The sequence below is a fragment of the Electrophorus electricus genome, chromosome 14 (genome assembly GCF_013358815.1).
Source record: "Electrophorus electricus isolate fEleEle1 chromosome 14, fEleEle1.pri, whole genome shotgun sequence".
Classification (NCBI taxonomy): domain Eukaryota; kingdom Metazoa; phylum Chordata; class Actinopteri; order Gymnotiformes; family Gymnotidae; genus Electrophorus; species Electrophorus electricus.
The window spans coordinates 17751199-17775219 of NC_049548.1; the positions used below are offsets into that span (position 1 = coordinate 17751199).

Below are 24021 nucleotides of genomic sequence, written 5' to 3' on the forward strand. Positions count from 1 at the left end.
TACACCAGAGTCCCGACAGGTGCGGTCGGTACGGGAGATGGGCTTCCCTTTGGAAGCAGGTCCCTTCATGTGGTAAGACGAAGAATTGCACGGTGACGTTGGGTCGATAGTTCATTAACTAAAGAGGTCTTATGATAAAATAATGAACAGCGATTTAAAGAGTGGAGGCCAGGTCTAGTGCCTATAGCAATGCTGCAGGGCGGGCGTGGGCGTGTGTGTGTGTATGTGTGTGCACGGCCCACGTAGACTCTTAAGTGCGGGCTTCTGCACTCACCTCCAGGGCTAAAGCCGAGCATCTGAAGATTTAGAAAGGCCATTTAAAGGACGTATGAGTCTATCAGACGGAAGGACTATAATACAGTATTATATTAAAGCATTAATAGTCCTTTTCCCGCACGCAATACGGCTTTCCTCCCTCCTGTTTCACTCATATCCAGAAGTTTCTCCACATTACCATTTAACGCGGGCCCATTCGTTTTGTGGACAGAAACCCCTGAGTTTATTAGGCCACGACTATTGTTTATTCGTGCTGCGCTGTAATCGCCGCCTGACACTTCACGTCCTTCCTGATAGAAGCAGGGCGGCCAAGACCCTGGCCTCTTCGAGTCGCCTTTGTGCATTGTTTCCCAGGGAAAGGGAAGCTGCACTCTCGGGCCGAGCCCCGGGACACGGTCCCCTTGACCCACTTCGCTCCCTCCTCCCTCCCCCCTCTATCTGCAGGTTTGGGAAACGGTCCACCGAATCTGACCCCAGATCGGTAGGAAAGGATAACAGTCGAACTCTCGATGCCAGAAGAACTGATGGTTCGGTGCGCCTTTACACATGTCCTGTCAGAAAGCCAGAGAACATTATAAGCAAGGAATAATACCTCGTGATTTAGCCACATAGATAATCACCATAACTACTGGTGACAGGGTCCTGCGAACAAATGAATGCGCATCATTCTGATTGAAAGTCTGTTTAATTCTTTCTGGTTCGGTCAAACCCAAACTAGCAACAGAGGTTGCATAGTGGCTTCTTAACTTGTAAAATGAGAATTTAAATCTGTGCATTTTAAAAACAGGTGATACATTGCCTCGCGCAACCGGTTGAACAGCTGGTGCACTTGCGCCGGATTTCAAACAAGGAAATCAGCCTCGGGAAAGAGGAACAGACGCTAAAAACAGAGCGGCTTCTAAATATAACCGCGAACGCCACAGGACCCGGCGGCCTCCGCCTCATTCCTCCCATTCAGGCCGTGGCACCGGTTTTGGGGCTGGGATCTGCGTGTGCGCGAACCTACCGAATATGTGCGCGATGCCTAAAGACTGTGTGTATTGTACTGAGTGTAATTGTCTTTAGTCACCCAACTTCCACATGCTCGTAAAGAAACATCACGGAATAGCGGGATATGGCTGCCCGGGAGGGAATATGGCCGGGAGTGAGGCAGGACTTTGTGTTTGGGAATTTCCCTGTCTTATGAAATGATGCAGCACACCTCGCACGTTTCCCTTTTTTTTGTGTGTTTTGTAGCTTTCTTTTTGGTTATTTCTTTGTTTTGGTGCCAGGGTGGACGCAGAAAACCAATGGCACGGTACTTAGTGAAACTGTCACAATTGGCGAGTGAAATCTCAACAACAACAAAAAATAATAAGAAAAAACAAACAAAACATGCGCTTATTCGGGGAGCTTCGGGTGCGTCGCTTCCCACTTTGCGTCCTTTTTTCCCCCAGCCAGGTGGGGGAAATAAAATTGGTTGTTGAACTGCAAAGCACTACATATACCAAGATCCTTTGCGTCATCACATCCGGACACCAAAAAAAAAAACCGCACCCCTCTCTCGTTCTCTCTCTCTCTCTCTCTCTCTCTCTCTCTCTCTCTCTCTCTCTCTCTCTCTCTCTCTCTCTCTCTCTCTCTCTCTCTCGCGCGCGCGCGCTCCACCCTCGCGCTAAGGCAGGTAGCGCACGCGGAGTAGGAAGTTCGTGGGCAATGGGCTGAAGGTCCGCGCGAGGCGGCGGCTGCTGGCGACCTTCCCGACGGACTCGGACCACGTAAGTGCCCCGCAGGGTTTGGCGGGGGACCACGGAGGGAGTTCGTCCTTGGAACTGTGTGCGTTTTACGTGCGGGTTTTGAGCCGTGTCGACGCGTTTTTGGGGTTTGTGTGTGTGTGTGTGAGAGGCGAAACCTGTGGCTCGGTTCGTGCTGTCGGCTAAAGTAGTTGGCTAGCTTGTCTAAGATAAGTTGAGGCAGGACGCCTCTTCGTCACCTGAAGTGTAACTTTGTGGTTACGCTCTTTGGTGGATGAATTAATGGGGATTTTTGTGAATTTTGGAATTCTTTGAAAAAAAAAACCCAGACCAAAATGATAATCTCTTTGCCCTGGCTGGTTTTACAGTCACCTCTTTCTCCAGTCCGGCTGAGTCTGGAGTGAGTGCTCCGTTCGGATAGGATTAGGCATCTGGGTTTGTGCAATAATATAGCTCATGTCGGGACATTTAATAAATAGTTATTATTCTAGCCTTTGTTGGGTAAATTCTAGATTAATGGATTGAGAGCTTTGCAACGGTCTTCTGTTTGTCGTAGCTTATAGTGTCCATTAAGTAATAGAAGCGCTGTGAACGAGTTACTTCTCAACTTCCACACCCAAAGGTCGCTAGGATAGCTGACACGGGAATAGGTGGCATTTTCAAGCTCTACTTCTCTTCGTTTAGTTAAATATTAAGAGACCAGCAAGGCCCATTGTGAACACACACATGAGTGTGTGTGTATTAGGAGCTTTTCTTGGTTAAAGCTGTGTCTGTTGACTAAAGAGATGGAGCTTGTGGGGGTTGAGAAGGAAAAACTACTAGATGAGAGGAATTCAGTCCCAGATCTTGTGTTCACAGGCAGCTCGTTCATGTCGTGGAACATCTCGCCGTCCTCTGGGTCCTTCATGTGTTCCCATCCTCCCTTTATTCAGGAGCCAGGTGTGATCAGAAAGTGGCCAATCAGTTGCATGGACCATACGGTTAGCTACCAGTCACTTCAAAATCCAGGGCCGAAAGTTGCATTCGTGGTCCGGAGTTTGACACTGCCACCAGTAGGTCTAATTGACTAGTGGTCCCAAGCACTTTTACAAACACTCTGGTTTGGCTGTCAGGTTTTTAGATCTGCATGGATCCATAACCTCATCCCTGCTAGTGAGCTGATGCTCCGAAAATGTCGTGGGGATCTTGTGGGAATGTTTTTAGAAGGCTTGCTCCTGCCTTTGTGAAAGCCTGTGAGTAATGTTCCCACAGAGATTGCGAATGTTCTCTGTGTGTCACGCTGGTCTGCAAGGCTTGTGGGTGTTGTGATTTACCACGGCCTTCAGTCTGACCTTTAATAACCTCTCTCTTGGTGAACTCACAGAAGCTGCAGGTGCTTCAGCAAGTCCCGTGTCCAGACTGGAACTTCAGAGGGTTGAAGGAGATTCTCACTGGACGAGCAGTTACCGGCATGAAGCAATGAGACTGGCACGGTTACTGGCATGACGCAGTGACGCGCACGCACGGTTACTGGCGTGACGCAGTGACGCGCGCGCACGGTTACTGGCGTGACGCAGTGACGCGCGCGCACGGTTACTGGCGTGACGCAGTGACGCGCGCGCACGGTTACTGGCGTGACGCGCGCGCACGGTTACTGGCGTGACGCGCGCGCACGGTTACTGGCGTGACGCGCGCGCACGGTTACTGGCGTGACGCGCGCGCACGGTTACTGGCGTGACGCGCGCGCACGGTTACTGGCGTGACGCGCGCGCACGGTTACTGGCGTGACGCGCGCGCACGGTTACTGGCGTGACGCGCGCGCACGGTTACTGGCGTGACGCGCGCGCACGGTTACTGGCGTGACGCGCGCGCACGGTTACTGGCGTGACGCGCGCGCACGGTTACTGGCGTGACGCGCGCGCACGGTTACTGGCGTGACGCGCGCGCACGGTTACTGGCGTGACGCGCGCGCACGGTTACTGGCGTGACGCGCGCGCACGGTTACTGGCGTGACGCGCGCGCACGGTTACTGGCGTGACGCGCGCGCACGGTTACTGGCGTGACGCGCGCGCACGGTTACTGGCGTGACGCGCGCGCACGGTTACTGGCGTGACGCGCGCGCACGGTTACTGGCGTGACGCGCGCGCACGGTTACTGGCGTGACGCGCGCGCACGGTTACTGGCGTGACGCGCGCGCACGGTTACTGGCGTGACGCGCGCGCACGGTTACTGGCGTGACGCGCGCGCACGGTTACTGGCGTGACGCAGTGACGCGCGCGCACGGTTACTGGCGTGACGCGCGCGCACGGTTACTGGCGTGACGCAGTGACGCGCGCGCACGGTTACCGGCGTGACGCAGTGACCCGTGCACGGTTACTGGCATGACGCAGTGATGCGATAGTGTATCTATTTCAAATGTAGCTGATCAGCCAAGACGAGGTGTCCAAATTTAGCTTATTTAGTTTTGCAGTTAAACTATCTTCTGCAGCTGCAAGGTTAACTTTGCTGCCAAGGGAAGCTCGTGCCCGCAAATTAGCATCTTGCGATCTCCACGCTGAAATGATCAAGCACCTTCCTCAAACCACCTTGAGCTGTTAAGCAATCTCAAATGGGCACTCTCGTGTGGTTCTTGTGCCTATGCAATTCTGTTGTGTACAAAAATGGGCAAAAGTGCAGCGGAAAACGCCATCCGTGGCCGTCTTGAGACCAGAAAGTCATCTGATGTTTTTTTTTTTTTATCTCATTTTTTATAGATGTAGGTCAGAGCTGCTAGAGAAATGTAACAATCTGACAGTTATAACTGGCCCTACGGGATTTTTAAAAATCCTAACCAATGTTGAAAACACATATTGATGTTTTTCGCTGATTTATTTTTTCCTTGAACTTTGTTATTCACGAAAGTCCCCACAACTACAGTCTGCCCTGAATGCAACACCACACACTTTCATGTTGTGCACACACATGAGTCCCAGCCACTGGTTCTGCTTCTCAAAACTTGGAGGGAGTTTCTCGCGAACTGCTAAATGGTGGGTTTTTTTTTTTTTTACGCAAGGGAACACGACTTGTGAACAGATGCGGTGGACACCTGCCTCCGTCCTCTGCTCTACTGTTTCCTTTGTTACCTCTGATAGTGTTCATTTAGCTGCCAGGATTACGACACACTGATTTATACCACGCACCTCCGCCATCACTGGTTGGCGGCCTTTCAGGCATGAGGGCAGCATCTCGCTGAAGCTTTGGCAGACACTGGGGCCAAGACGCCCATGCAACCGGCTTAAATAAGATGGAACTCACTTGGCTACCTACTGTGTGTGTTTGTGTGTGTGAGAGGTGGGGAGTGTGCGCCTATGCAAAAGGTCATACACACCACTTCCTCTCTAAGACTTTCTGTCTCCCTCCCTCTTTCACTCTCTCTGTCTTTCTCTTTCTGTCTCTCTGATCCACCATCTGTGTGTTTTTCTCTCTCTCCCTCTGCCCCATCTTCTCTTTCTTTCTCTCTATTGTTCCGTCGGTCAATACACACACACACACACACACACACACAAAAGCGTGCACGCCTGCTCCGTGCAGGACGTGTGCTCGTGCAGTAGTGAAATCTGGGAGCTGATCTCCGAGGTGCGGGCCCGTACTGACACAGTGAGCTCCAGAGCTGCCGCACAACTCTGCCCTCACGAAAGTGCCAAGGAGCTTCTGTGCTCGCAGATGAAAGGAACGTTCTATATGCAAATGAGGTGATTGTGGCAGGTTAATCAGTTCAGGGCAGATTCTAGCCACATTTCCCAATGATCTTGAAATCGGTGTCACTCCAGCGCTGCCGGCGCGAGCCAACGGGTCTTTTTGTCCTGAGAGTGACACGTGTGCACACACTTGCCGCTACGTTAATAAGGAAGGCATGTGCAGCCATCCTAAGAAGGCCCTTCACACTGCCACACAGATCGAGGTCAGGGCCGGGCCCAAAGATTTGGGGGAAGTGCCTGCATTGGGATGTGTTTTTCTTTTTTCTGAGCACTATTACGATTTGCGATTTAAGTTACGGGTGTGATTTGTAAGTTGAATTTCAGGTTTGCGTTCATACGTGAAAAGTGATTCAGTTGCTACTACAGTTGGTATGGTAAATCAATCATTTTCTTCCTAAATCCAGAGGTCCAAATACTGTTTTTTTTTTGTTGTGTTTTTGTTTTTGTTTTTGTTTTGGTTTTTTTGCCTTTATTGTTTTTTTGGGTGAAACTTTATTGGTGAATGGCTTCTGTCGAGGACGAATCAAACTTAAATCAGCTGACAGTTGTGCCTCTCGTGCGTTTGGGCGGGGTGGGGCAACCTCGCTCACTTTGAGTGTTTAGGATTGTTGAACTGACCGAGTTTGCTTGAACAGGTTCTGGCTCCATGTTCCTGCGATGCGCTGAGAGTGGTAGATCGATCATGGGGCTCACATGCACGCACACACTCCGAAACACACACACACACACAGCCGTCGTGAGCGGGCGTCGTGATCCTCCCGACGTGCCGGAGGTTCTAGTCCATTTCCCTCTTCCTCAAGTGCCGTCTTTCAGTGGGAATGTCGAGGTTGAAGGTCAAGCACCTTATCCCCGTGACCAATCCGATGCGCCCTTGGAAGCACCACGGCAGATCCCAAGCCGAGATGTCCATGCGCCTGTGGTCCGCCCACATGGACGGGCCGCAGCTCAAGACCCTCGGTAACCAGCTGGCGTCATGGCGACTCGTTCCTGCTGAGCTTGGCATTAAAGCTGTGGGCGAACGAGACGCGGGACACCGGCCAGGGCATGTGACACTGTAGCTGAGAGGGCTGAGTTGTTCCTAACAACCACAATTCCATTTTACAACATTTTACACTTAGACTTTGTGCACGATAATTCGGCCAGAGAGTATTTCGGCCATATCATCTCATTATGCATATTTTCCAACTCCGAGCTGTATAAACTTGAATGCTTATTGGATTTAAGCATATCAGGTAATGTGTTTTTGTGTAATAAGGGAGGGTGTGGCCTAAGGAGATCAATGCACTATATCAAGGTGTGTGTAATTATTAGGATGCTTCGTTTCCTCAGGCAAAATGGGCCAAAAAAGATTTAACTGACTCTGAAAAGTCAAAAATTTTAAAAAGTCTTTCAGAGGGATGCATCAATCACAAAATTGCAGATATTGGGGTGTGATCACAGAACCATCAAACATTTTGTTGCAAATAGGCAACAGGGTCACAAGAAATGTGTTGAGAAAAAAGATACAAATTAACTGCCAAAGATTTGAGAAGAATCAAACATGAAGTGACCAGGAACCATTATCCTCCAGTGCTGTCATACTCCTGAACTGCAACGAACCTGGAGTGCTCAGAAGTACAAGGTGTTCAGCACTCAGAGCCATGGCCAAGGTAAGGAAGGCTGAAACCCGACCACCACTGAACAAGACACACAAGCTGAAACGTCAAAGATTTTATAGACTGATGAGCCAAGAGTGGCTGGATCTGTAACAGGCACAGAGCTCCACTTCCACGCCAGCAAGGTGGAGGTGGGGTACCGCTATGGGCTGGTATTATTAAAGATGAGCTAGTTGGACCTTTTTGGGTTGAAGATGGATTCAAAATCAACTCCCAAACCTACTGCCTGTTTTTAGAAGATACTTTATTCAAGCAGTGGTACAGGAAAAAGTCTTTATCTTTCAAGAAGGCCATGATTTTTCTTTAGGACAATGCTCCATTGCATGCATCTCCACTGCGTGGCTAACCAGTACAGGCCTTAAAGATGAAAGAATAATGACATGGCCCCCTTCCTCACCTGAGAACTTGTGGGCCCTTCTTAAACGGGAGACCTACGGTGAAGGAAAACAGTCCAGGTCTCTGAACAGCATCTGGGAGGCTGTGGTTGCTGCTGCACAAAAATTGATCATCTACAGATTAAGAACCTGAGAGATTCCATGAATGGAAGGCTTATGACTGTTATGGAAAAGAAGGGTGGCTATATTGGTCACTGATTTAATTTTTTTTAAATGTCAGAAATGTTTATTTGTAAATTTTGAGTTGTTTGTTCATTATTCTCACCCTAACAGATGCAAATAAATAAGTGAGATTGGAACATTTTCTGTTTTTCATTTAGTTTTAATTTATTCTGCACCCTACTAGTTGCCCAGTAATTATGCACACACCGATATTCTCGCAGGAAAGCCAAAACCTCACTTTTCCTTTCTTAAACATTCAGGTTTGAGGTTTAACAACATTTTGGATTGACCGAGAGCACTGTAGTGGAATGAATCCTCAAAAATACAACTTGTCTAATAATTTTTGTGCACACAGTGTATTTGGTACATTTATTTCCATAATTATTTAAAATGTAGTTGAATTGGATTGCATTCAAAGCAAGTGAGGACAGCCCAGTCAGTGTTGATGAAGTAGATTTCTTGCTTAGCATTAACAATCGCAGTCCTTTGCTATATGATGACATATGGACTCATGAGCCATATTTTGTGAGACAATGCTAGCTGCCTTTAACTGCTTTCTCGCTCGCTCTCTCTCTCTCTCTCTCTCTCTCTCTCTCTCTCTCTCTCTGACACCATTGCCAAAGCATAGGCAATAAAATTTGACTGTGAGCCAATTTATAAAAATGAACAAGAATAGGCATGTTAAGAATGTTTCTAATAACAATAAAGGTGAAAGCTAACAGTTATGTTAATTGTATCTAGACTACTAATATGTTGGACATATCTGCAGAGGAGAATGTCCTCTTTTGCACTGTAGGACTGAGCAGTTTCCACTTGATCACAGTTCAGCCTTTTAGAGGAAAAGAGTCTATAATGTGACAGAAGGCCAGAGAGAGACATAATCAGTGCCAGGTTAGGAGTTCTGAATTAGGAGTGGTAGGTTGGAAGTGGTAGATTTAGGAGGTCCAGGTTAGTAGAGTGGGAGGAGTGGAGAGGTTGTTACCCACTGTCTCTCAGGTGACGTGTTACTGCATGTTTAGTGGGGAGGCTTGCTGGGTGACCTTCTTCCAGAAAAATGCGTGTTATTGGGTGGCAGTGTTTTTAATGAGGTTTTTATGTTTGAGTAGTGATTTAGTCCATCTGCATAAATCTCTCACCTGTCATTCAGTGCAGTCAGTGACCATATTTTTGTCTCCTCCCCCAGTGTAATGCGCAGACCCAGCGATGCCTTATGTGGATCGGCAGAACCGAATCTGTGGCTTCCTGGACGTGGAGGAGAATGAGAACAGCGGCAGGTTCCTCCGCCGCTACTTTGTCCTGGACGCGCTGGAGGGCCGGCTCCTCTGGTACATGGACAACCCGCAGGTACCACAGCTCTTCCGCATGCAGCCTAGGCCTGCTGGCCTTTTCTCATTAACTTATGACACAGAGTACCAGAGGTATGGTAAATGTGGCTCTGCCCAATAGCCAATCAGCCAGGAAGATGCGACTCTGGCCAATGGCCGGTCAGTTCTGCATGCTTCTGAGCACTAGCTGGTTCTTTCGAAAGCCCAATATAGATGCCACTGAAAATATACCTGGGCCATTTTGAACTCTTAGTGTAACTTGGTGGATGCGGCTCTGCTCCTCTTGGTCTGTGTAGTGATCGGTCTGGAACTATTATAAAATATTAAAAACGTGCGTTATACTGAGCTAGAGCGTTATATTGAGTGTGCAGCTAATCAGTTTAAATTTCAGTTTCCAGAACAGAAACATGATAACACTGCTCAAAACCCAATACACTCACCTGTCCTAGCCAAGAGTGGTCTCGGCGTGGTCTTGGCACGGTCTCGCGTTGCTCAGACTGGAAGATTGAAGCTTAAGTTTTGAGCGATCAAAGAACCACCATAATGGGAAAGGAAGCACAGCTTTAACTTCCATGGATGCACACTGAGAAGTGTGTGTGTGTGTGTGTGTGTGTGTGTGTGTGTGTGTGTGTGTGTGTGTGTGTGTGTGATCCCACAGTGCAGTCAGCCATTCGTCCACTCTAAGACAAAACATCCAGACACATCATAATCACATACCTCTGGCCTTGCCACTGCTTGGTCTTAGTCTACACCCAGTGTACGTATGGTTGACCGATCTGCGGGGAGCCTACCTCTGCCCTCCACCCACCTGTACGCACTGACTGGCCGTACCCTGGCACGCACTTTCGGTTTAGCCTGTAAACCGCATTTTAGGCTCGCCGCCTGATTTTGCGTCCGCCGTTCTGATTGGCTAGCCCTTCTCAGGGTGCTACCAGCCTTAACTTGATAAACAGTAGTCTGTGCTTAATACCCCACCCCCACCCCATGTAAAACCTATCCTTCAGCACATACTCATACTCTCTCTCTCTCTCGTACTCTCTCGCACACCCACACACACTTTCCTGTATGACTTTCCTCGTTATTGCTTGGTGTGACTGCATTATAAGTGTGTAGTATGTACCTCCTGAGACTCTGTGTGTGACTCACCTGTGACCTTAGCTTGATAACCCTGGCCTTCCCCTCCACAGAACCTTCCGGAAGGCACTCCCAATGTCGGCTCCCTCAAGCTCACGTACATTTCTAAGGTCGGTGGTAGATTGTCTTCCCTTAATTTGTCTGATCGTTGATACGACAGTATGGCTTCTTATAACGCATGCTGTGACCTGTTCGGAATCTATGTAGCTGTCTGTCTGCCTGTCTGCCAATGTATCTGTCAATTAATGGATAATTCTTGTGGTTATAGGTTAGCGATGCTACCAAACTACGACCAAAGGCGGAGTTTTGCTTTGGTAAGTTTGCAGTCATTTCCCTGCCTTCCCCACACACACGCACACTTGTATACATACGCTTGCAGTTACTCACATGCGTGTGCACACACACACACACACAAACACAAGCACTCTGTCACTTATTCATTCAATGACTCACACAAACTAAAATGCTCTCCTGACCCTTCTATTCCTGTTTAGCTTCCCACACGGTGCAACACGGTGCTCGTGTGTGCATGTCTGCGTGCGTGTGTGTGCGTGCGTGCGTTCCTTCATGCTCGTGCGTGAGTGTTATGCCTTTGTATTCAGAATCCTGGCAGAGAAACATGGAAAAAGTTTCCCTGAGAAAGTAGAGTGCACCAGAGAGGGTGTCCAAGACATGCATGCACGTACGCACACACACTCAAACTCACTCTACACGCACTCTACATACGCTGGACAGAGACTTCATCTCCCTGGTCCAAGCGTTGTTCTTCATATGATAAAGCTACACAGTTGTGTGAGTGGCACTGACTAGAGAGCTATGCGCTAGTGGAATCCAGTGATTGTCAGTGACTTAAACACACAACCATGCCTGCATGAATGTGCAAAACGTGAATAAAGGATAATATGGATTGTGTATGTGTGTGCGTGCACTTGTTTGTGGCGGAGGTTTGGTTAAACCAGTATGCATCCACACACATCCCTCAGAGGTAATTGGCAAGAACATTTAACAGTCCTTAAGCCCCCCCCCCCCCCCCCCTCTCTCTCTCTCTCTCTCTTTCACCCTGACTCCCCCTCTCTCTTCCCTCAAGTCATCAATGCTGGGATGAGGAAGTTCTACCTGCAGGCCAATGACAAACAGGACCTGGTTGAATGGATCGCCGTGCTCAACAATGCCACCAAAATCACGGTGAGTCACCCATGTAACCTTCGCCGCCCTGCTGCTAGCATGCCGTCAGCGTTCTGCCAGCGCTGTACGAGTGAACTGTGCACGACGGCTTGCCTGCGCCCGAGGACTTCAGCCCAATGTTTCGTGTGAATAAAAGCTCTGGTTTAAGTGCCACTGACACCAGCTGCAGCACTTGCCAGACCTTCTGTAAAAACCAGAGGCAGTTTGTCTGTGCGTGCGCGTCTGGGCATGTGTCTTGGGTTACTCGGGGAGGGGGGGGGGGCGCCCTAAGACGCAAAGGCAGGTCAGCAGACGTACACACACACACACACACACACACACACACACTGGCAATTATAGGACAATTGGCTTCATTATTCACTCATTATTCTTTAATTGTTACATGGAAGGAATGAGTTACAGGTTTGCCATGCAGTATATATATATAGACACACACATACACACACACACACATATATATATATATATATATATACATATATATATATATATATACATATATATATATATATATATATATATATATATATATATATATATATATATATATATATATATATATATATAGACACCCATATATATGTGTGTGTGTGTATGTATATATATACACATACAAATACACACACACACTTATATATATATATATATATATATATATATATATATATATATATATATATATATATATATATATATATATATATATAATGTATATATATAATATTACACACACACACAGTTCTGTGCCACTGGCAGGAAAAAAGGGAGAGAACACATGCTCTGACCCACATGCTTTGGTGCCACTGCTCTGTCATGGCTTCTTTACCTTTGCTCCTCTGAGAGTTTCTCACCAGTTCACCACACTCCCATCTCTCTCTCTCTCTCTCTCTCTCTCTCTCTCTCTCTCTGCCCCCCCCCTCTTCATTTTACTGCTCAAAAGCAGACAGACAGTTAATTTACCTCACCAGTGCACCTCATGGACAATGGAGCCCATCTCTGACTGCCAGCCTGTACTGTGGACGTTTGATGGGCATGTTAAGCTCAAAAAAGAGCTTCTTTTTTTTTCCCCTCCCCAGTTGGCAGCAGGTTTGTCATACCTGACCTGTGAGCCTGGCGACCGTGTGTGTGTGTGTGTGTGTGTGTGTGTGTGTGTGTGTGTGTGTGTGTGTGTGTGTGGGTGTGTGCGCGCGCGCTCGCGGACCTTTCCTCCAGAGCGCCAGTGTCACGTCTGCCCCAGCTGACCCCATACCTTCCCGTTCCACTGACACGAGCCTAAAGCACTTGGGCAAACCCCACTGCATAAACTGACCGTCCTTTCCGCTGGCTGGACACTAAGCCCCATGGGCCGTTCGCAGGTGCCGAAGTTGGGCGAGCACAGCGGGCCCAACCCAGTGGAGGCCTGCCTGGATGTCCTGGGAACCATGAAGCAGGTGTCCTACAAGACGGAGATCATCGGCGGCGTTCCCATCATCACCACCACGCAGGTGCGCTGACGAAGGTTGTTCTGATGCATTCCGATGTTGAATCTAAGCCAAACGTTAATATAGCCACGAGCAGGAATCCCTCAGCTCACTGTACACATCCTGCCACATACAAATTAGTCTGTCAGTTACAAATGATTTATATACATAGTTGAATAATTAACCAGGAACAAATGTTTCAGTACCCTATTAAAAATGTTGGTTGGTTGGTTTGTTTTGTAGAAGTGGGTTATTCCAGTAGTGTGTTATAAGAACGCGTCTCTCTTTTTTTTATAAACGTAAATGTTCATTGGAACGTTCCGTCACACTGTTGCACCAGCTGTCGAAGGTTTCACTGCTCTGCCCTCTGTGTGTGTCTCCCCGTGCACATGTGTTTGTGTGTGTGCGTGTTTGCGAGCAGGAGAAGGGAGACGGGCCAAACGGAGCCGAGCGAGGTGCCCCGCGCAAGCCGCACGCTGCCATCCCCTACTACCTGAGCCGCGCCTCCCAGGACCAGGCGGTGGTGAAGGCAGGCTTCTGTGTCAAGCAGGGTGCTGTGGTGAGTACTTCCACCCCCAGACCCCCCCCCACCCCCCACCCCCAGTGGGTCCTGGCCAGCATGGTGAGGAACAGCTGTGGCTGGTTCGCAGTGTGTGGGCCTCATCTCCTCCTATCTCTCTGCAGATGAAGAACTGGAAGAGGAGATACTTCATGCTCGACGATAATGCAATCAGTTACTTTAAGTCAGACATGGTGAGTGATCGCTCTCTCTCTTGCTCTTCCCTCTCATCTCTCATCTTGGCCATTCCCTCTCTAGCCCAGACCCTCACCCGCTCAGCGCCCTCTAGACTGTAGTCGGAATATGGTGCGCTCTTAGACCCGCCCACTCGCGTGCTTTGAGCACAGCACCTGGGAGCGGGGCTGAGAAAGTAATCTGCATATCTCCTCTCTGATGCTCATGAATCCCATGCTTCCACAGAGCAGAGCAGTTTTCCTGGGCTCAGCTACAAAAGTGTGTGTGTGTGTGTGTTAAGGGCAGTAAGTATTATGGTTATTAATTGAGTATTTTCATCAGTAGGGAGTAACCCTCATAGCAGCCCCAAGCTTTGTTGGGGGTCAACCCCATTTTAAGGACTTTTAAGTGACCGTGTGGCTGCCTGCCTGTTGGATGTGGCTGCTTCGTGACTCCGTGCACCAGAAAGCAGCGGCCTGCGTTTCCTCCCGGCCACTGGCTCACCATCCACATGGGTGTGCATGCGAACAGAGCAGGCGGAATCTCAGGACAGCGTTGTAACAAATCAGGGGAAACGGGGAGGTACGACACTCAAGAGTGCAAATCTTCTCATCTGAGACCCAGGGGTGCATGGCCACGCAGCGGTGCCACAGGATTGGCCCAGAGGGGTGTGGCATTGCGGGAGCATCACAGGGTCATGGTTGATGACACAGGCACCGGCTATAGCCGCAGGATGGATTCAGACAGCAGAAAGCAGGAAGTGAAAAGGTCTGCAATATACACAGTTCCTCCATGTGGTTCACTTGCACACAGTCTTCTTCCAGGACTGGACAAACACTGGCAAGTTTGCAAGTGATGATGACATTTCTGTTTTCAGGAATGGCATTTAAAAAAAAAAAAAAAAAAAACCCCACATGAACACCCACACATGATTAACGTAGGAGGGGGTGTTTGGCTGGTTGTGGTGTGTGCGTGTGTATGTCCGTGTGCATCTGGCTGGAGGTGGTGCACGCGCATGTCGGCGTGCATTTGTGCTCTAACGGCCCGTTGCCCCAGCATGTCCGAAAGATTGCCACGAAATTCCGTTCCCCCTGCATCACAGGTTGATATGCCATGGCTTACAAGTCGGAGCTTGTGTGTGTGTGTGTGCGTGCACATGTGCCCACTCAGAAAGCACCTTTGGTGAGGCTGTACAGACCTGAGCTATACAGAGCTCTAATACGACCCTATGTACTGCCATAGAGCTGAATAGAGCTCTAATACGACCCCATATACTGCTGTAGAGCTGTAATACGACCCCATATACTGCTGTAGAGCTGTAATACGTCCCCATATACTGCTGTAGAGCTGTAATACGTCCCCATATACTGCTGTAGAGCTGTAATACGTCCCCATATACTGCTGTAGAGCTGTAATACGTCCCCATATACTGCTGTAGAGCTGTAATACGACCCCATATACTGCTGTAGAGCTGTAATACGACCCCATATACTGCTGTAGAGCTGTAATACGACCCCATATACTGCTGTAGAGCTGTAATACGACCCCATATACTGCTGTAGAGCTGTAATACGACCCCATATACTGCTGTAGAGCTGTAATACGTCCCCATATACTGCTGTAGAGCTGTAATACGACCCCATATACTGCTGTAGAGCTGTAATACGTCCCCATATACTGCTGTAGAGCTGTAATACGACCCCATATACTGCTGTAGAGCTGTAATACGACCCCATATACTGCTGTAGAGCTGTAATACGACCCCATATACTGCTGTAGAGCTGTAATACGACCCCATATACTGCTGTAGAGCTGTAATACGTCCCCATATACTGCTGTAGAGCTGTAATACGTCCCCATATACTGCTGTAGAGCTGTAATACGACCCCATATACTGCTGTAGAGCTGTAATACGACCCCATATACTGCTGTAGAGCTGTAATACGTCCCCATGTACTGCTGTAGAGCTGTAATACGTCCCCATGTACTGCTGTAGAGCTGTAATACGTCCCCATGTACTGCTGTAGAGCTGTAATACGACCCCATGTACTGCTGTAGAGCTGTAATACGTCCCCATATACTGCTGTAGAGCTGTAATACGTCCCCATATACTGCTGTAGAGCTGTAATACGACCCCATATACTGCTGTAGAGCTGTAATACGACCCCATATACTGCTGTAGAGCTGTAATACGTCCCCATGTACTGCTGTAGAGCTGTAATACGACCCCATGTACTGCTGTAGAGCTGTAATACGACCCCATATACTGCTGTAGAGCTGTAATACGACCCCATGTACTGCTGTAGAGCTGTAATACGTCCCCATATACTGCTGTAGAGCTGTAATACGTCCCCATATACTGCTGTAGAGCTGTAATACGTCCCCATATACTGCTGTAGAGCTGTAATACGACCTCATGAGCTCCTCATCCCTGGAGGTGGGACCTGCTGTGGGCCTGAGCTGATCCACCACGAGCTGATCCCCCAACAGCTCTCAGCAGCAACAGTTCCAACATGGATCAGAGAACTCGTTTGTTCTAATGTTTCAAGTTTTTTTGTCGCAGTACATTTGTTGTATGTTTCTAAATAAAGCATTTTTTCACATTTTCTCTTTGTCTGATTGTCTCCATCTCGTTCCCCTTTTCTGTCTCGCTCTCTCCCTCTCTCTCTCCCTTATATCTCTCTCCCTATACATAAATCCATCTCTCTCTCTCTCTCTCTCTCTCTCTCCTTCACTCTTTAGGAAAGAGAGCCTCTGCGTGTGATTCCACTGAAGGAGGTTAATAGAGTTCAGGAGTGTAAGCAAAGGTTTGTCACAATGCATTTGCGTGTTTGTGTGTGCGTGCGTGCGTGCATGTTCGACTGTTGAAAGGAAGAGTTTGCTTTTGTTCCTTCTGGTACGTGTATGTTTGTGTGTGTGTGTGTTTGGGGGAGGTTCCCCAGTAAATCTTCCACCTCATTTACCTTATAGGCCACACCTCCCATTTCCCCTCTCATCCTACACAGCTAATCAGTGGTCTGTGTTTTCAGTGAGCTGATGATGAGGGACAATCTCTTTGAACTTGTCACTTCATCTAGAACGTTCTACATCCAGGTGAGAAACTTCAAGTTCACTGTATTTCTCCATTGCTGTGTGGCTGGGCTTTTGTGACTCACTTTATTACCCCTCTACGTGCTCTCTCTCTCTCTCTCTCTCTCTCTCTCTCTCTCTCTCTCTCTCTCTCTCTTTGTGTGTGTGTGTGCCCCTCTATCGTTCCAGACGGACAGCCCAGAGGACATGCACAGCTGGATCAAGGCCATCTCTGGGGCAATTGTGGCCCAGCGTGGCCCTGGGCGCTCCGCCGCCACGGTGCGTAATTGCCCCCGTAACCCTGCCCCTTCCCCATTTCACCGGGGCTCGTGGCAGGGCCTCAAAGAGAGAACATCTCCAGGCCTGATCCATCCACGGCTCCCACTCTGCAGACACGCGCCTACTCGGAGGCCTCGGGAAGCCAATAACCGAAGCAGTCACTTGTTTTGGTCCAGCATTAGTTTGGGTGTAGCGCAGCCCGCAGTAACCTTTCCCAATCCCGCTCCACATTGTGTTTAATATATGAGTGGAGGGTACACTTCCAACCTTGTAAAGGAAAATGCCACCAGAAATGCTAAGGAGGCTAGCAGTGAGCCTGAGCAAGACAGGATCTGTTAGCACGTCCAAGCCGAGCCCTCTTGCCTTTCACACAGCGTTGGCGCCTTAGAAGGTGTCCACTTGCATTAAAACGCAGTGTGGCGTCCAGTCAGAGCACTTGGAAATGGCCAGCGATTGATGGCTATTGCAGACACACCTTTCATCAGCAAGTCGTCTGCGTGTCGTCTGCAAACCTTTTGTTTGCAGACCGGGGTTAATGGCCATACGGTGTTACACAGTCCATAAATCTCTTACATCTTTGCATGCATTTGTGAGAGTTTAGGGTGAGCAGAAAAGGAAAAGAACTCCGTTCGTGACGCACTCATGGACATGTTTGCCAGCCCCGCCCTACCCTGCCTCTTCCTTGCCTCTATTGCCTCCCCTTTTATCAGTGTCTCCTGATTTAGCTGTGTGCTGTGTTGTTGCAGATGCGTCAGACCCGAAGGTTCTCAAACCCTTGTGTTCAGAGGTATACATGATGAATGCAGCACGTATGTGTTGATACTGATGCCCAAACCTGCTCTCGTTTCTGCTACATCATCCATCCATCCATCCATCCATCCATCCATCGGTCTATTCATCCAACCATTCGTACAGCCGTCCATTGGTCCATAGGGTTAGGTGTTGTTTATCATGCTAAAATCATATTTTTAAACAGATTTTTAAACAGTGCTGATTCCTTAAAAAAAAACAAAAAAAAAAAAACATGTCAACAACATTTAAATAATGCCTTTTTTAATTTCTAGGGTAAATTTGAACTTCAGAGTGAACAATGTATTGGTACAAATCCAACCAAGCTTCAGACTGTTTAGTTTTAGGCATTTTAACAGTGGTAGTTAAAGGTACTAGATAGCTGATAGCCAACAGTCTGCATCCGCTGAGTTTCATGTTAACTTCAACGTTCGTAGACACTAGATAGACATTGCACTGCATAGACACTACATTGTAAAATGCATTACACATCTTAAAAGTGGGCAGTATGTAATACATGAACCCAGCACCTACACGTCGCTCCACACTTCTGAACCAGCTGTCATCAACACCAGACTTGATTCCTCATTTCTGTATGGAAGTGCATTAGTTTGACAAAAATATGAAAGTTGAGTGGTTTTTAGACATAATCCTGGAGGCCAAAAGGTCTTCATGAAGGGCTTCATAATTGACTTAGGTGGAGCATCTCAACCCAGTTCTCATGAACGCCACATGATTATTCCACCCCAGCTTCCTAAAACACAAGGGCCCGACGTTGACCCGGTGGTTTTGAAGCCTGTCGGTACCTGGCGGAGTTGTCTCAGGAGCGAGAATGGACCAAAACTCTGGCTTGAGTTTTGGGGCAGGGGCGTCGTTAGGGCTGGACCATCAGGGTGTTTAAGCACCGAATGGTTTTTTTTTTGTTTTGTTTTTGTTTTTTCCGATTCTCAGGTTTAAACGAATGCGCTTTAGCACTTCTGTCACTTTAAACGTTATGCTGCAGTACTGAGCCCTGAGTATTTACATGCCAGGCTTTTGCCAAAACTGGATCGAGATCACCCGAGTCGAAAAATACAGAGACGGGAGCATTTATAGATCACCACCCCTACCAGGCGAGCGGGCACATGGCCCATCCTTTTCACCCGTTTGAGCTGGTATCATTCATCCCAATGTTCACATGGCATTTATCACTCACTGCTTGTCGATTAGTTTTATGTATCTTTCCTCTAATACCAGTGTGATCTTTGTGCTAATTAAGCTCTTGTTCTCTGGCTCATTTTGTAAAATAGAACTTACTTCTCTTTAGGTTTATTCACTCCTTTAACCTTTAACGACTTTGCGGTGATGCATCTTTTTTCCATGAGCTGCAGTTGTGCTGCATTTGCGCTGTGATCACACATTAACCAAGACTGATGAGATCTCTCTCTCTCTCTCTCTGTCACCTCATATAAATACATTAGACAGTAAAGTGTGATTAACAGCTTGGCCCCATCCGCACTGGTGCTGCCACATTTCTTGCCGCTGCCACCTGCTGCCTGGCTGAGGCGATGCTCCCCTGTTGCCACTGGTACTGAAGCAACCACTCCTAAAGTTTTTTTCTTCGCTGCCACCAGCGCTTGCCTCGCCTACAGCTTCAGCTGCCACAGTTTTGAAGCTGCCACTTCTACAGCTCTGGCTGCCACTGTATCCCTGCTTCTGTTCGCGTTGCTCAAGGATCCACCCGGCGACAGCTCACTGATTTGTTTCTCTGTGGGGCTCTTCTGTCTCTCCTCCCCCGCCCCCATCCCGCTTTGTCCCGTCCCTGTCCGTTACCCACAGGAACGCAGGGAGCAAACCTTCTACTGCAGCGAGCAAAGGCCTCCGATTCCTCGCTCACCCATCTCCGCGGAACTCAACTTCTCAGAATGCCACTTCCTCCCGGGCCCTCAGCATGGCGTGGGACAGTCCGGGCACCAGCGGCCCACAACGGAGTGGCCAGCGCAACCGCCTGTCGCTCCAGGAGGCCCCCCGCCTCCTGTTCAAGTGACGGCGGAAAACCCGTCGCCATGGCAGTGAAGGGGAAGCTTGGAGATTTCGAGGCCAGCCGTTCATGACGTGGACAATGCGAAAACGAGTGAGGTGTAAAGAGCAATGACCGCAGCACTCATTCTGACCCCCGCCCCAAACCCACACCCACCCCAACACCCACCCCAACACCCTGAGAAAAGACACAGCACAGGAATGACATGATATTGGCAGTCTGACCAGGCATCTGGCCGTGCAGTACAAAGTCTAAGCCAAACAAAGCGGGACGGAGAAAGGTAAACGGAACTGAGGTGGACTCAAGGGGAACTGGTACACTTTGGAGACGGATTTGCCCATAGGATTATGGGATGTGGAGTCCTGTCATCCATCTGAGACATGAACGAATAACTGCTGCTCGGACGTGGCATGAAGAATGACCAGTCTGAGTGAACACCTTGGTTTCCCAGTGGCATTTGTCCTTTTCTCAAACACAAAGCCATGACCAGTCCGACCAGAACAGGCTTGTTGTGGAACTGAAGAGCTGGTGTATATATTGAATGAATTCGCTCCTTTTTTTTTTTTCCTGTACGTTACCTCTGTGTGGTAGAATTAGGGCTTTGACTCCTACAGTGATAAACTTCTTCCTTCCAAAAATGGTGTATAGAATTCATTCGAGCTGAACAGCATACTGACTTTCTTTTTACTGAGCTCATTTTACCTTGTTCTTTTATGCGATTTGTCAAATTCTTAAGTGTTCGGTGAAAATTGTTTTTAGGTTCTGAATTGCATTCTGGACAGTCCGATGAGGTGCTGCCACTACTTACAGTACAAGAAAAATCTAAATTATTTTTTCGTTGTTTACATTATATTTCAAGATCTGTCCACATACTGTAATGCCAGAGTTTGTTTCAGAGCATAATTAAATGATCAAAATATGATTACACTTGGTTGAAATGAGAAGGCCAACATTACTGACTGATTAAACACACCACGGTTTGGTGGATACACGTCACCTAAACACTTGGATACACACATGCACAAACAAGGGTTACAATGGAGATAGAGACGCGCACACACACACACACACACACACAAATTATTTCATCAAATTAATGTACAAGGTGCTTATAATAACTTGAAAGGGCCACCATGTCTTCATGTCAGGACAGATTGCATGACTAAACAGAACTTAACTGAGCAATTTGGCCCTGGCAATGAACCGACTATCCTTCCTCCAGCATCACGGACGCGTCTGGACCCCGCGTTGGTTTATGAGGTCTGGCAACCACGGAGTGTCCATTTAAATTACCTCTGAATAGCCACTGAAAACTCCACTGGTATACTTAGCGTATAATCCCCCCCCTCCAGGTCTTCCAACCTCACAGCCGGAAGCACGTCTTTTTGACCCCAGAGTGGAAGTGTGGGAAGAAAAGTTTCCAAATGTCTCGTCGGAGTGGTCAAGGGGCTCCATTGTTTGCGTAGTCGTATTGTTCTGTTGATGAGCCATTGTCTTCAACAGACCTTTATGTAATCCAGCCTCCTAAGCCTTTAGAGAATGCTTTCTAAATCAGGCGGATTATACACAGAAGGAAAAAAAAAAAAAACTGTTTGAAGTTCGAAAGCAAGATAGTGGAGATGAAACACAAGCGTTACCCATACAGTCCTCCACTTAAGTGCCTGCATACTTTTTGGTCCCTTGAAACCGTGTACCTCACATTCATAAACCGTGTTAATATATTTATTATGACCGACTGAAGATTAAAATTGACCTTAATACTCTTGTGTGACTGTACTCTTTTGTAAGTTGTGTGGTTCATCTGTGTGTACTGTGTGTGGATAAGGAAAGACTGTGATAAATGTTATGGTATTAATCACAAGTTATAGCCAGTGAACTTTTCCCACCCTTTGTCCCAGCATCTGGTAGAACAAGGCCCTAAGATCACCAAATTCACCACGGGAGCGCTCGATCCCCAGGGAACACAAGTACCGTCATAGTAGGCCTAACGGGGCTCGGTAAGTCCTTCTGGTAAGCAGCTGTGAAATGTAAATATGCTGAAAATAGTGAATATCGTAGATTGAGACCCAAAGTCCTTTCTGCTATGATTTGTGTCTGTGAAAATAGTGAATATCGTAGATTGAGACCCAAAGTCCTTTCTGCTATGATTTGTGTCTGTGCCAGACCTTTCTTACGTGCCTACAAATGTACTCACAGGTACATTCCTCTGAAGTGTGGTATGATGTGCAAACACTGCCCCCTACTGACCGCTGGTTGTCTTCACCAGAACATGGCAGTTAGCTGGAGAAGACCTGGAAGGGAGCTTTTCTTGTTTAAATGAGGTCTGTGTTTGTGTCTGCTGTAAGGCCATCAGGATGTGTGTGTGTGTGCGTGCGCATGTGTGTGTGCGTGTGTGTGTGTGTGCTGCTCTAGATGGATTGTGGGCTAGAGTACTACATCTATTATTCAGCGCAGCTGAAATGTGTTCTGGTTCTGGGTGTGTCCTGCTGTGCTGCAAGTTATGATATACAACTTCTGAAACTCGGCGTCGAGCCTAAGAATCTCATCGAAGTGCAGCCCTTCAGAGATACCCATCATTCGAAACACGAGACGACAAAAGTCGACGCTCCTCAACATGCTGTTCCGCCAGGTCTCGCCTCTGTTCCCTCAGCAATGCGTCTGGCCAAAAAAAAAAAAAGCTGAGGGGAGTTGTGTTGACTGCAGTTTTCCCATTGGACTGCCTCATTTCAGTCTTAATTGGCCTTTACAGCAAATTAGATTTGAGTGGTGCACTCTCAATTTCCTTGGTTACAATGACCTAACTGTTTAATTCAAGAGGCTGTTTTTCTAAGCACTATTTCATGGGCATTGCAAACTAACGTGCAACCTCTTGACACCGAATGGGGTTGATTGGTGATCGCATTGGTCAGCTTTGTTCTTTTTTCCATCAGCAATCAGACTTGAAGGTTCTCCAATGTTTTCCTGATAGGAATCAAGCGATTGGAAGTCGGCAGGGGAGGACACTGGCCCTCGGGATCTGAAACAGATTAAAGATGGTAGTGCGTGAAGATTTCTGCTCAGATGTTTGCTCTCTCTCTGTGTTCTCGCTGTACTGCTGAACGCCTGGGGTGACGGGTGACCGCTGGATCCCTCCATCCGCCTCCCCATTGCCCCGCCCCTGGGAAAAGATTCGGGTCAGCCCGCCAAAGCACTGGACCGTGACCCGGTTTGATGACATCAAAGGCTCCTTGGCAGCCTTTGGTGTGCAACTGGGAAGGTGCCGTTACCGTAAAAACATGAAGAAACAGTGACTAGGCGGCTCACAAGTCGGATCTGTCTTTGATTGCTGTTTTGAGATACTGGGAGTTTCCACATGCAGTCCCTGGATTCCAGTAATGGTTACAGTGTGGTTTTAGCATACAGTGTCTCAGCTAGTCAGGGTGATCTACACTACCACAGTGTACTGAAGCACGTAAATATGTCAATAACGGCACAGACACCAGTCCTTGATGACCGAACATGACTGGCAAGGGTCTAATAACAAGCGCCCCGGGACATAAAAGCCGTTTCAGCCCGCCAGAGCCCTTCGGCACCCCGCACGACAAACGCTGTAGCAGAGATCCGCCGGAGCTCATAATCGGCATCGGACCCAGACGCAGCTGGTTGCCACATGCTCTCCAACCGGCAGCGTCGGCTGCGGTTTAACTAGCATGACTGTTTTGTGTACCAGCACTCTGTGATCTAAACGCCTCACATGGGATTTGGGAGGGAGGACTAGAACCAGAAGTTGTTGGTGGTTGAGACTTCAGTGAGTCAACTCGACAGCTGTTTATCGACAACTTTGATGAGCTGAGTTGTACTGACAAAACATGTCAAAATGACCTTAGATCCTTGGCTCTTCCAAATGTTGCCTGGTGTCTCACTGCCTCTAAGCGACAACTCCCCCTCTAATATGCAGTGATTCATATCAAAGAAATGAGACGAAAGTGGTGAAATCATGCGAGCGTTTTAAACAAGCAGACCTTTTGTTCAGTTCAGATAAGATTCAGTTGGATGTAATTCCGCAAGCTGTGGTAAACCCTAGATTTGTCTGAACAACAGCAAACAAGAATGT

The 24021-nt window shown here is 48.1% G+C and overlaps 1 protein-coding gene across 4 annotated transcripts; it reads left to right on the top strand.

Moving 5' to 3' along the window:
• Nucleotides 1-1893: 1893 nt before the first annotated feature.
• plekha1b (pleckstrin homology domain containing, family A (phosphoinositide binding specific) member 1b) lies at nucleotides 1894-20869 on the top strand. Of its 4 annotated transcripts, none has more exons than XM_035533740.1 (13): nucleotides 1894-2030; nucleotides 9118-9278; nucleotides 10447-10503; nucleotides 10662-10707; nucleotides 11481-11578; nucleotides 12934-13062; nucleotides 13457-13597; nucleotides 13723-13791; nucleotides 16514-16578; nucleotides 16801-16864; nucleotides 17030-17119; nucleotides 17866-17906; nucleotides 19727-20869. In XM_035533740.1, exons 2-13 carry the CDS (start codon nucleotides 9138-9140, stop codon nucleotides 19932-19934), a joined length of 1149 nt encoding a protein of 382 aa, XP_035389633.1. In that variant the 5' UTR covers nucleotides 1894-2030; nucleotides 9118-9137; the 3' UTR covers nucleotides 19935-20869. The 4 variants fall into 4 exon arrangements, with proteins under 4 accessions (XP_035389633.1, XP_035389634.1, XP_035389635.1 ...); XM_035533741.1 differs by having other exon boundaries at nucleotides 1895-2030; nucleotides 13460-13597; XM_035533742.1 differs by lacking the exon at nucleotides 17866-17906 and having other exon boundaries at nucleotides 1897-2030.
• Nucleotides 20870-24021: the final 3152 nt, after the last annotated feature.

Bases quoted from the DNA above. Each gene is read 5' to 3' on its own strand.
- plekha1b (XM_035533740.1), top strand. From the start codon at position 9,138: ATGCCTTATGTGGATCGGCAGAACCGAATCTGTGGCTTCCTGGACGTG. The intron at 13,063-13,456 runs GTGCGCTGACGA...CGTGTTTGCGAG, and splicing joins CCATCATCACCACCACGCAG to CAGGAGAAGGGAGACGGGCC. The intron at 16,865-17,029 runs GTGAGAAACTTC...CTATCGTTCCAG, and splicing joins CTAGAACGTTCTACATCCAG to ACGGACAGCCCAGAGGACAT.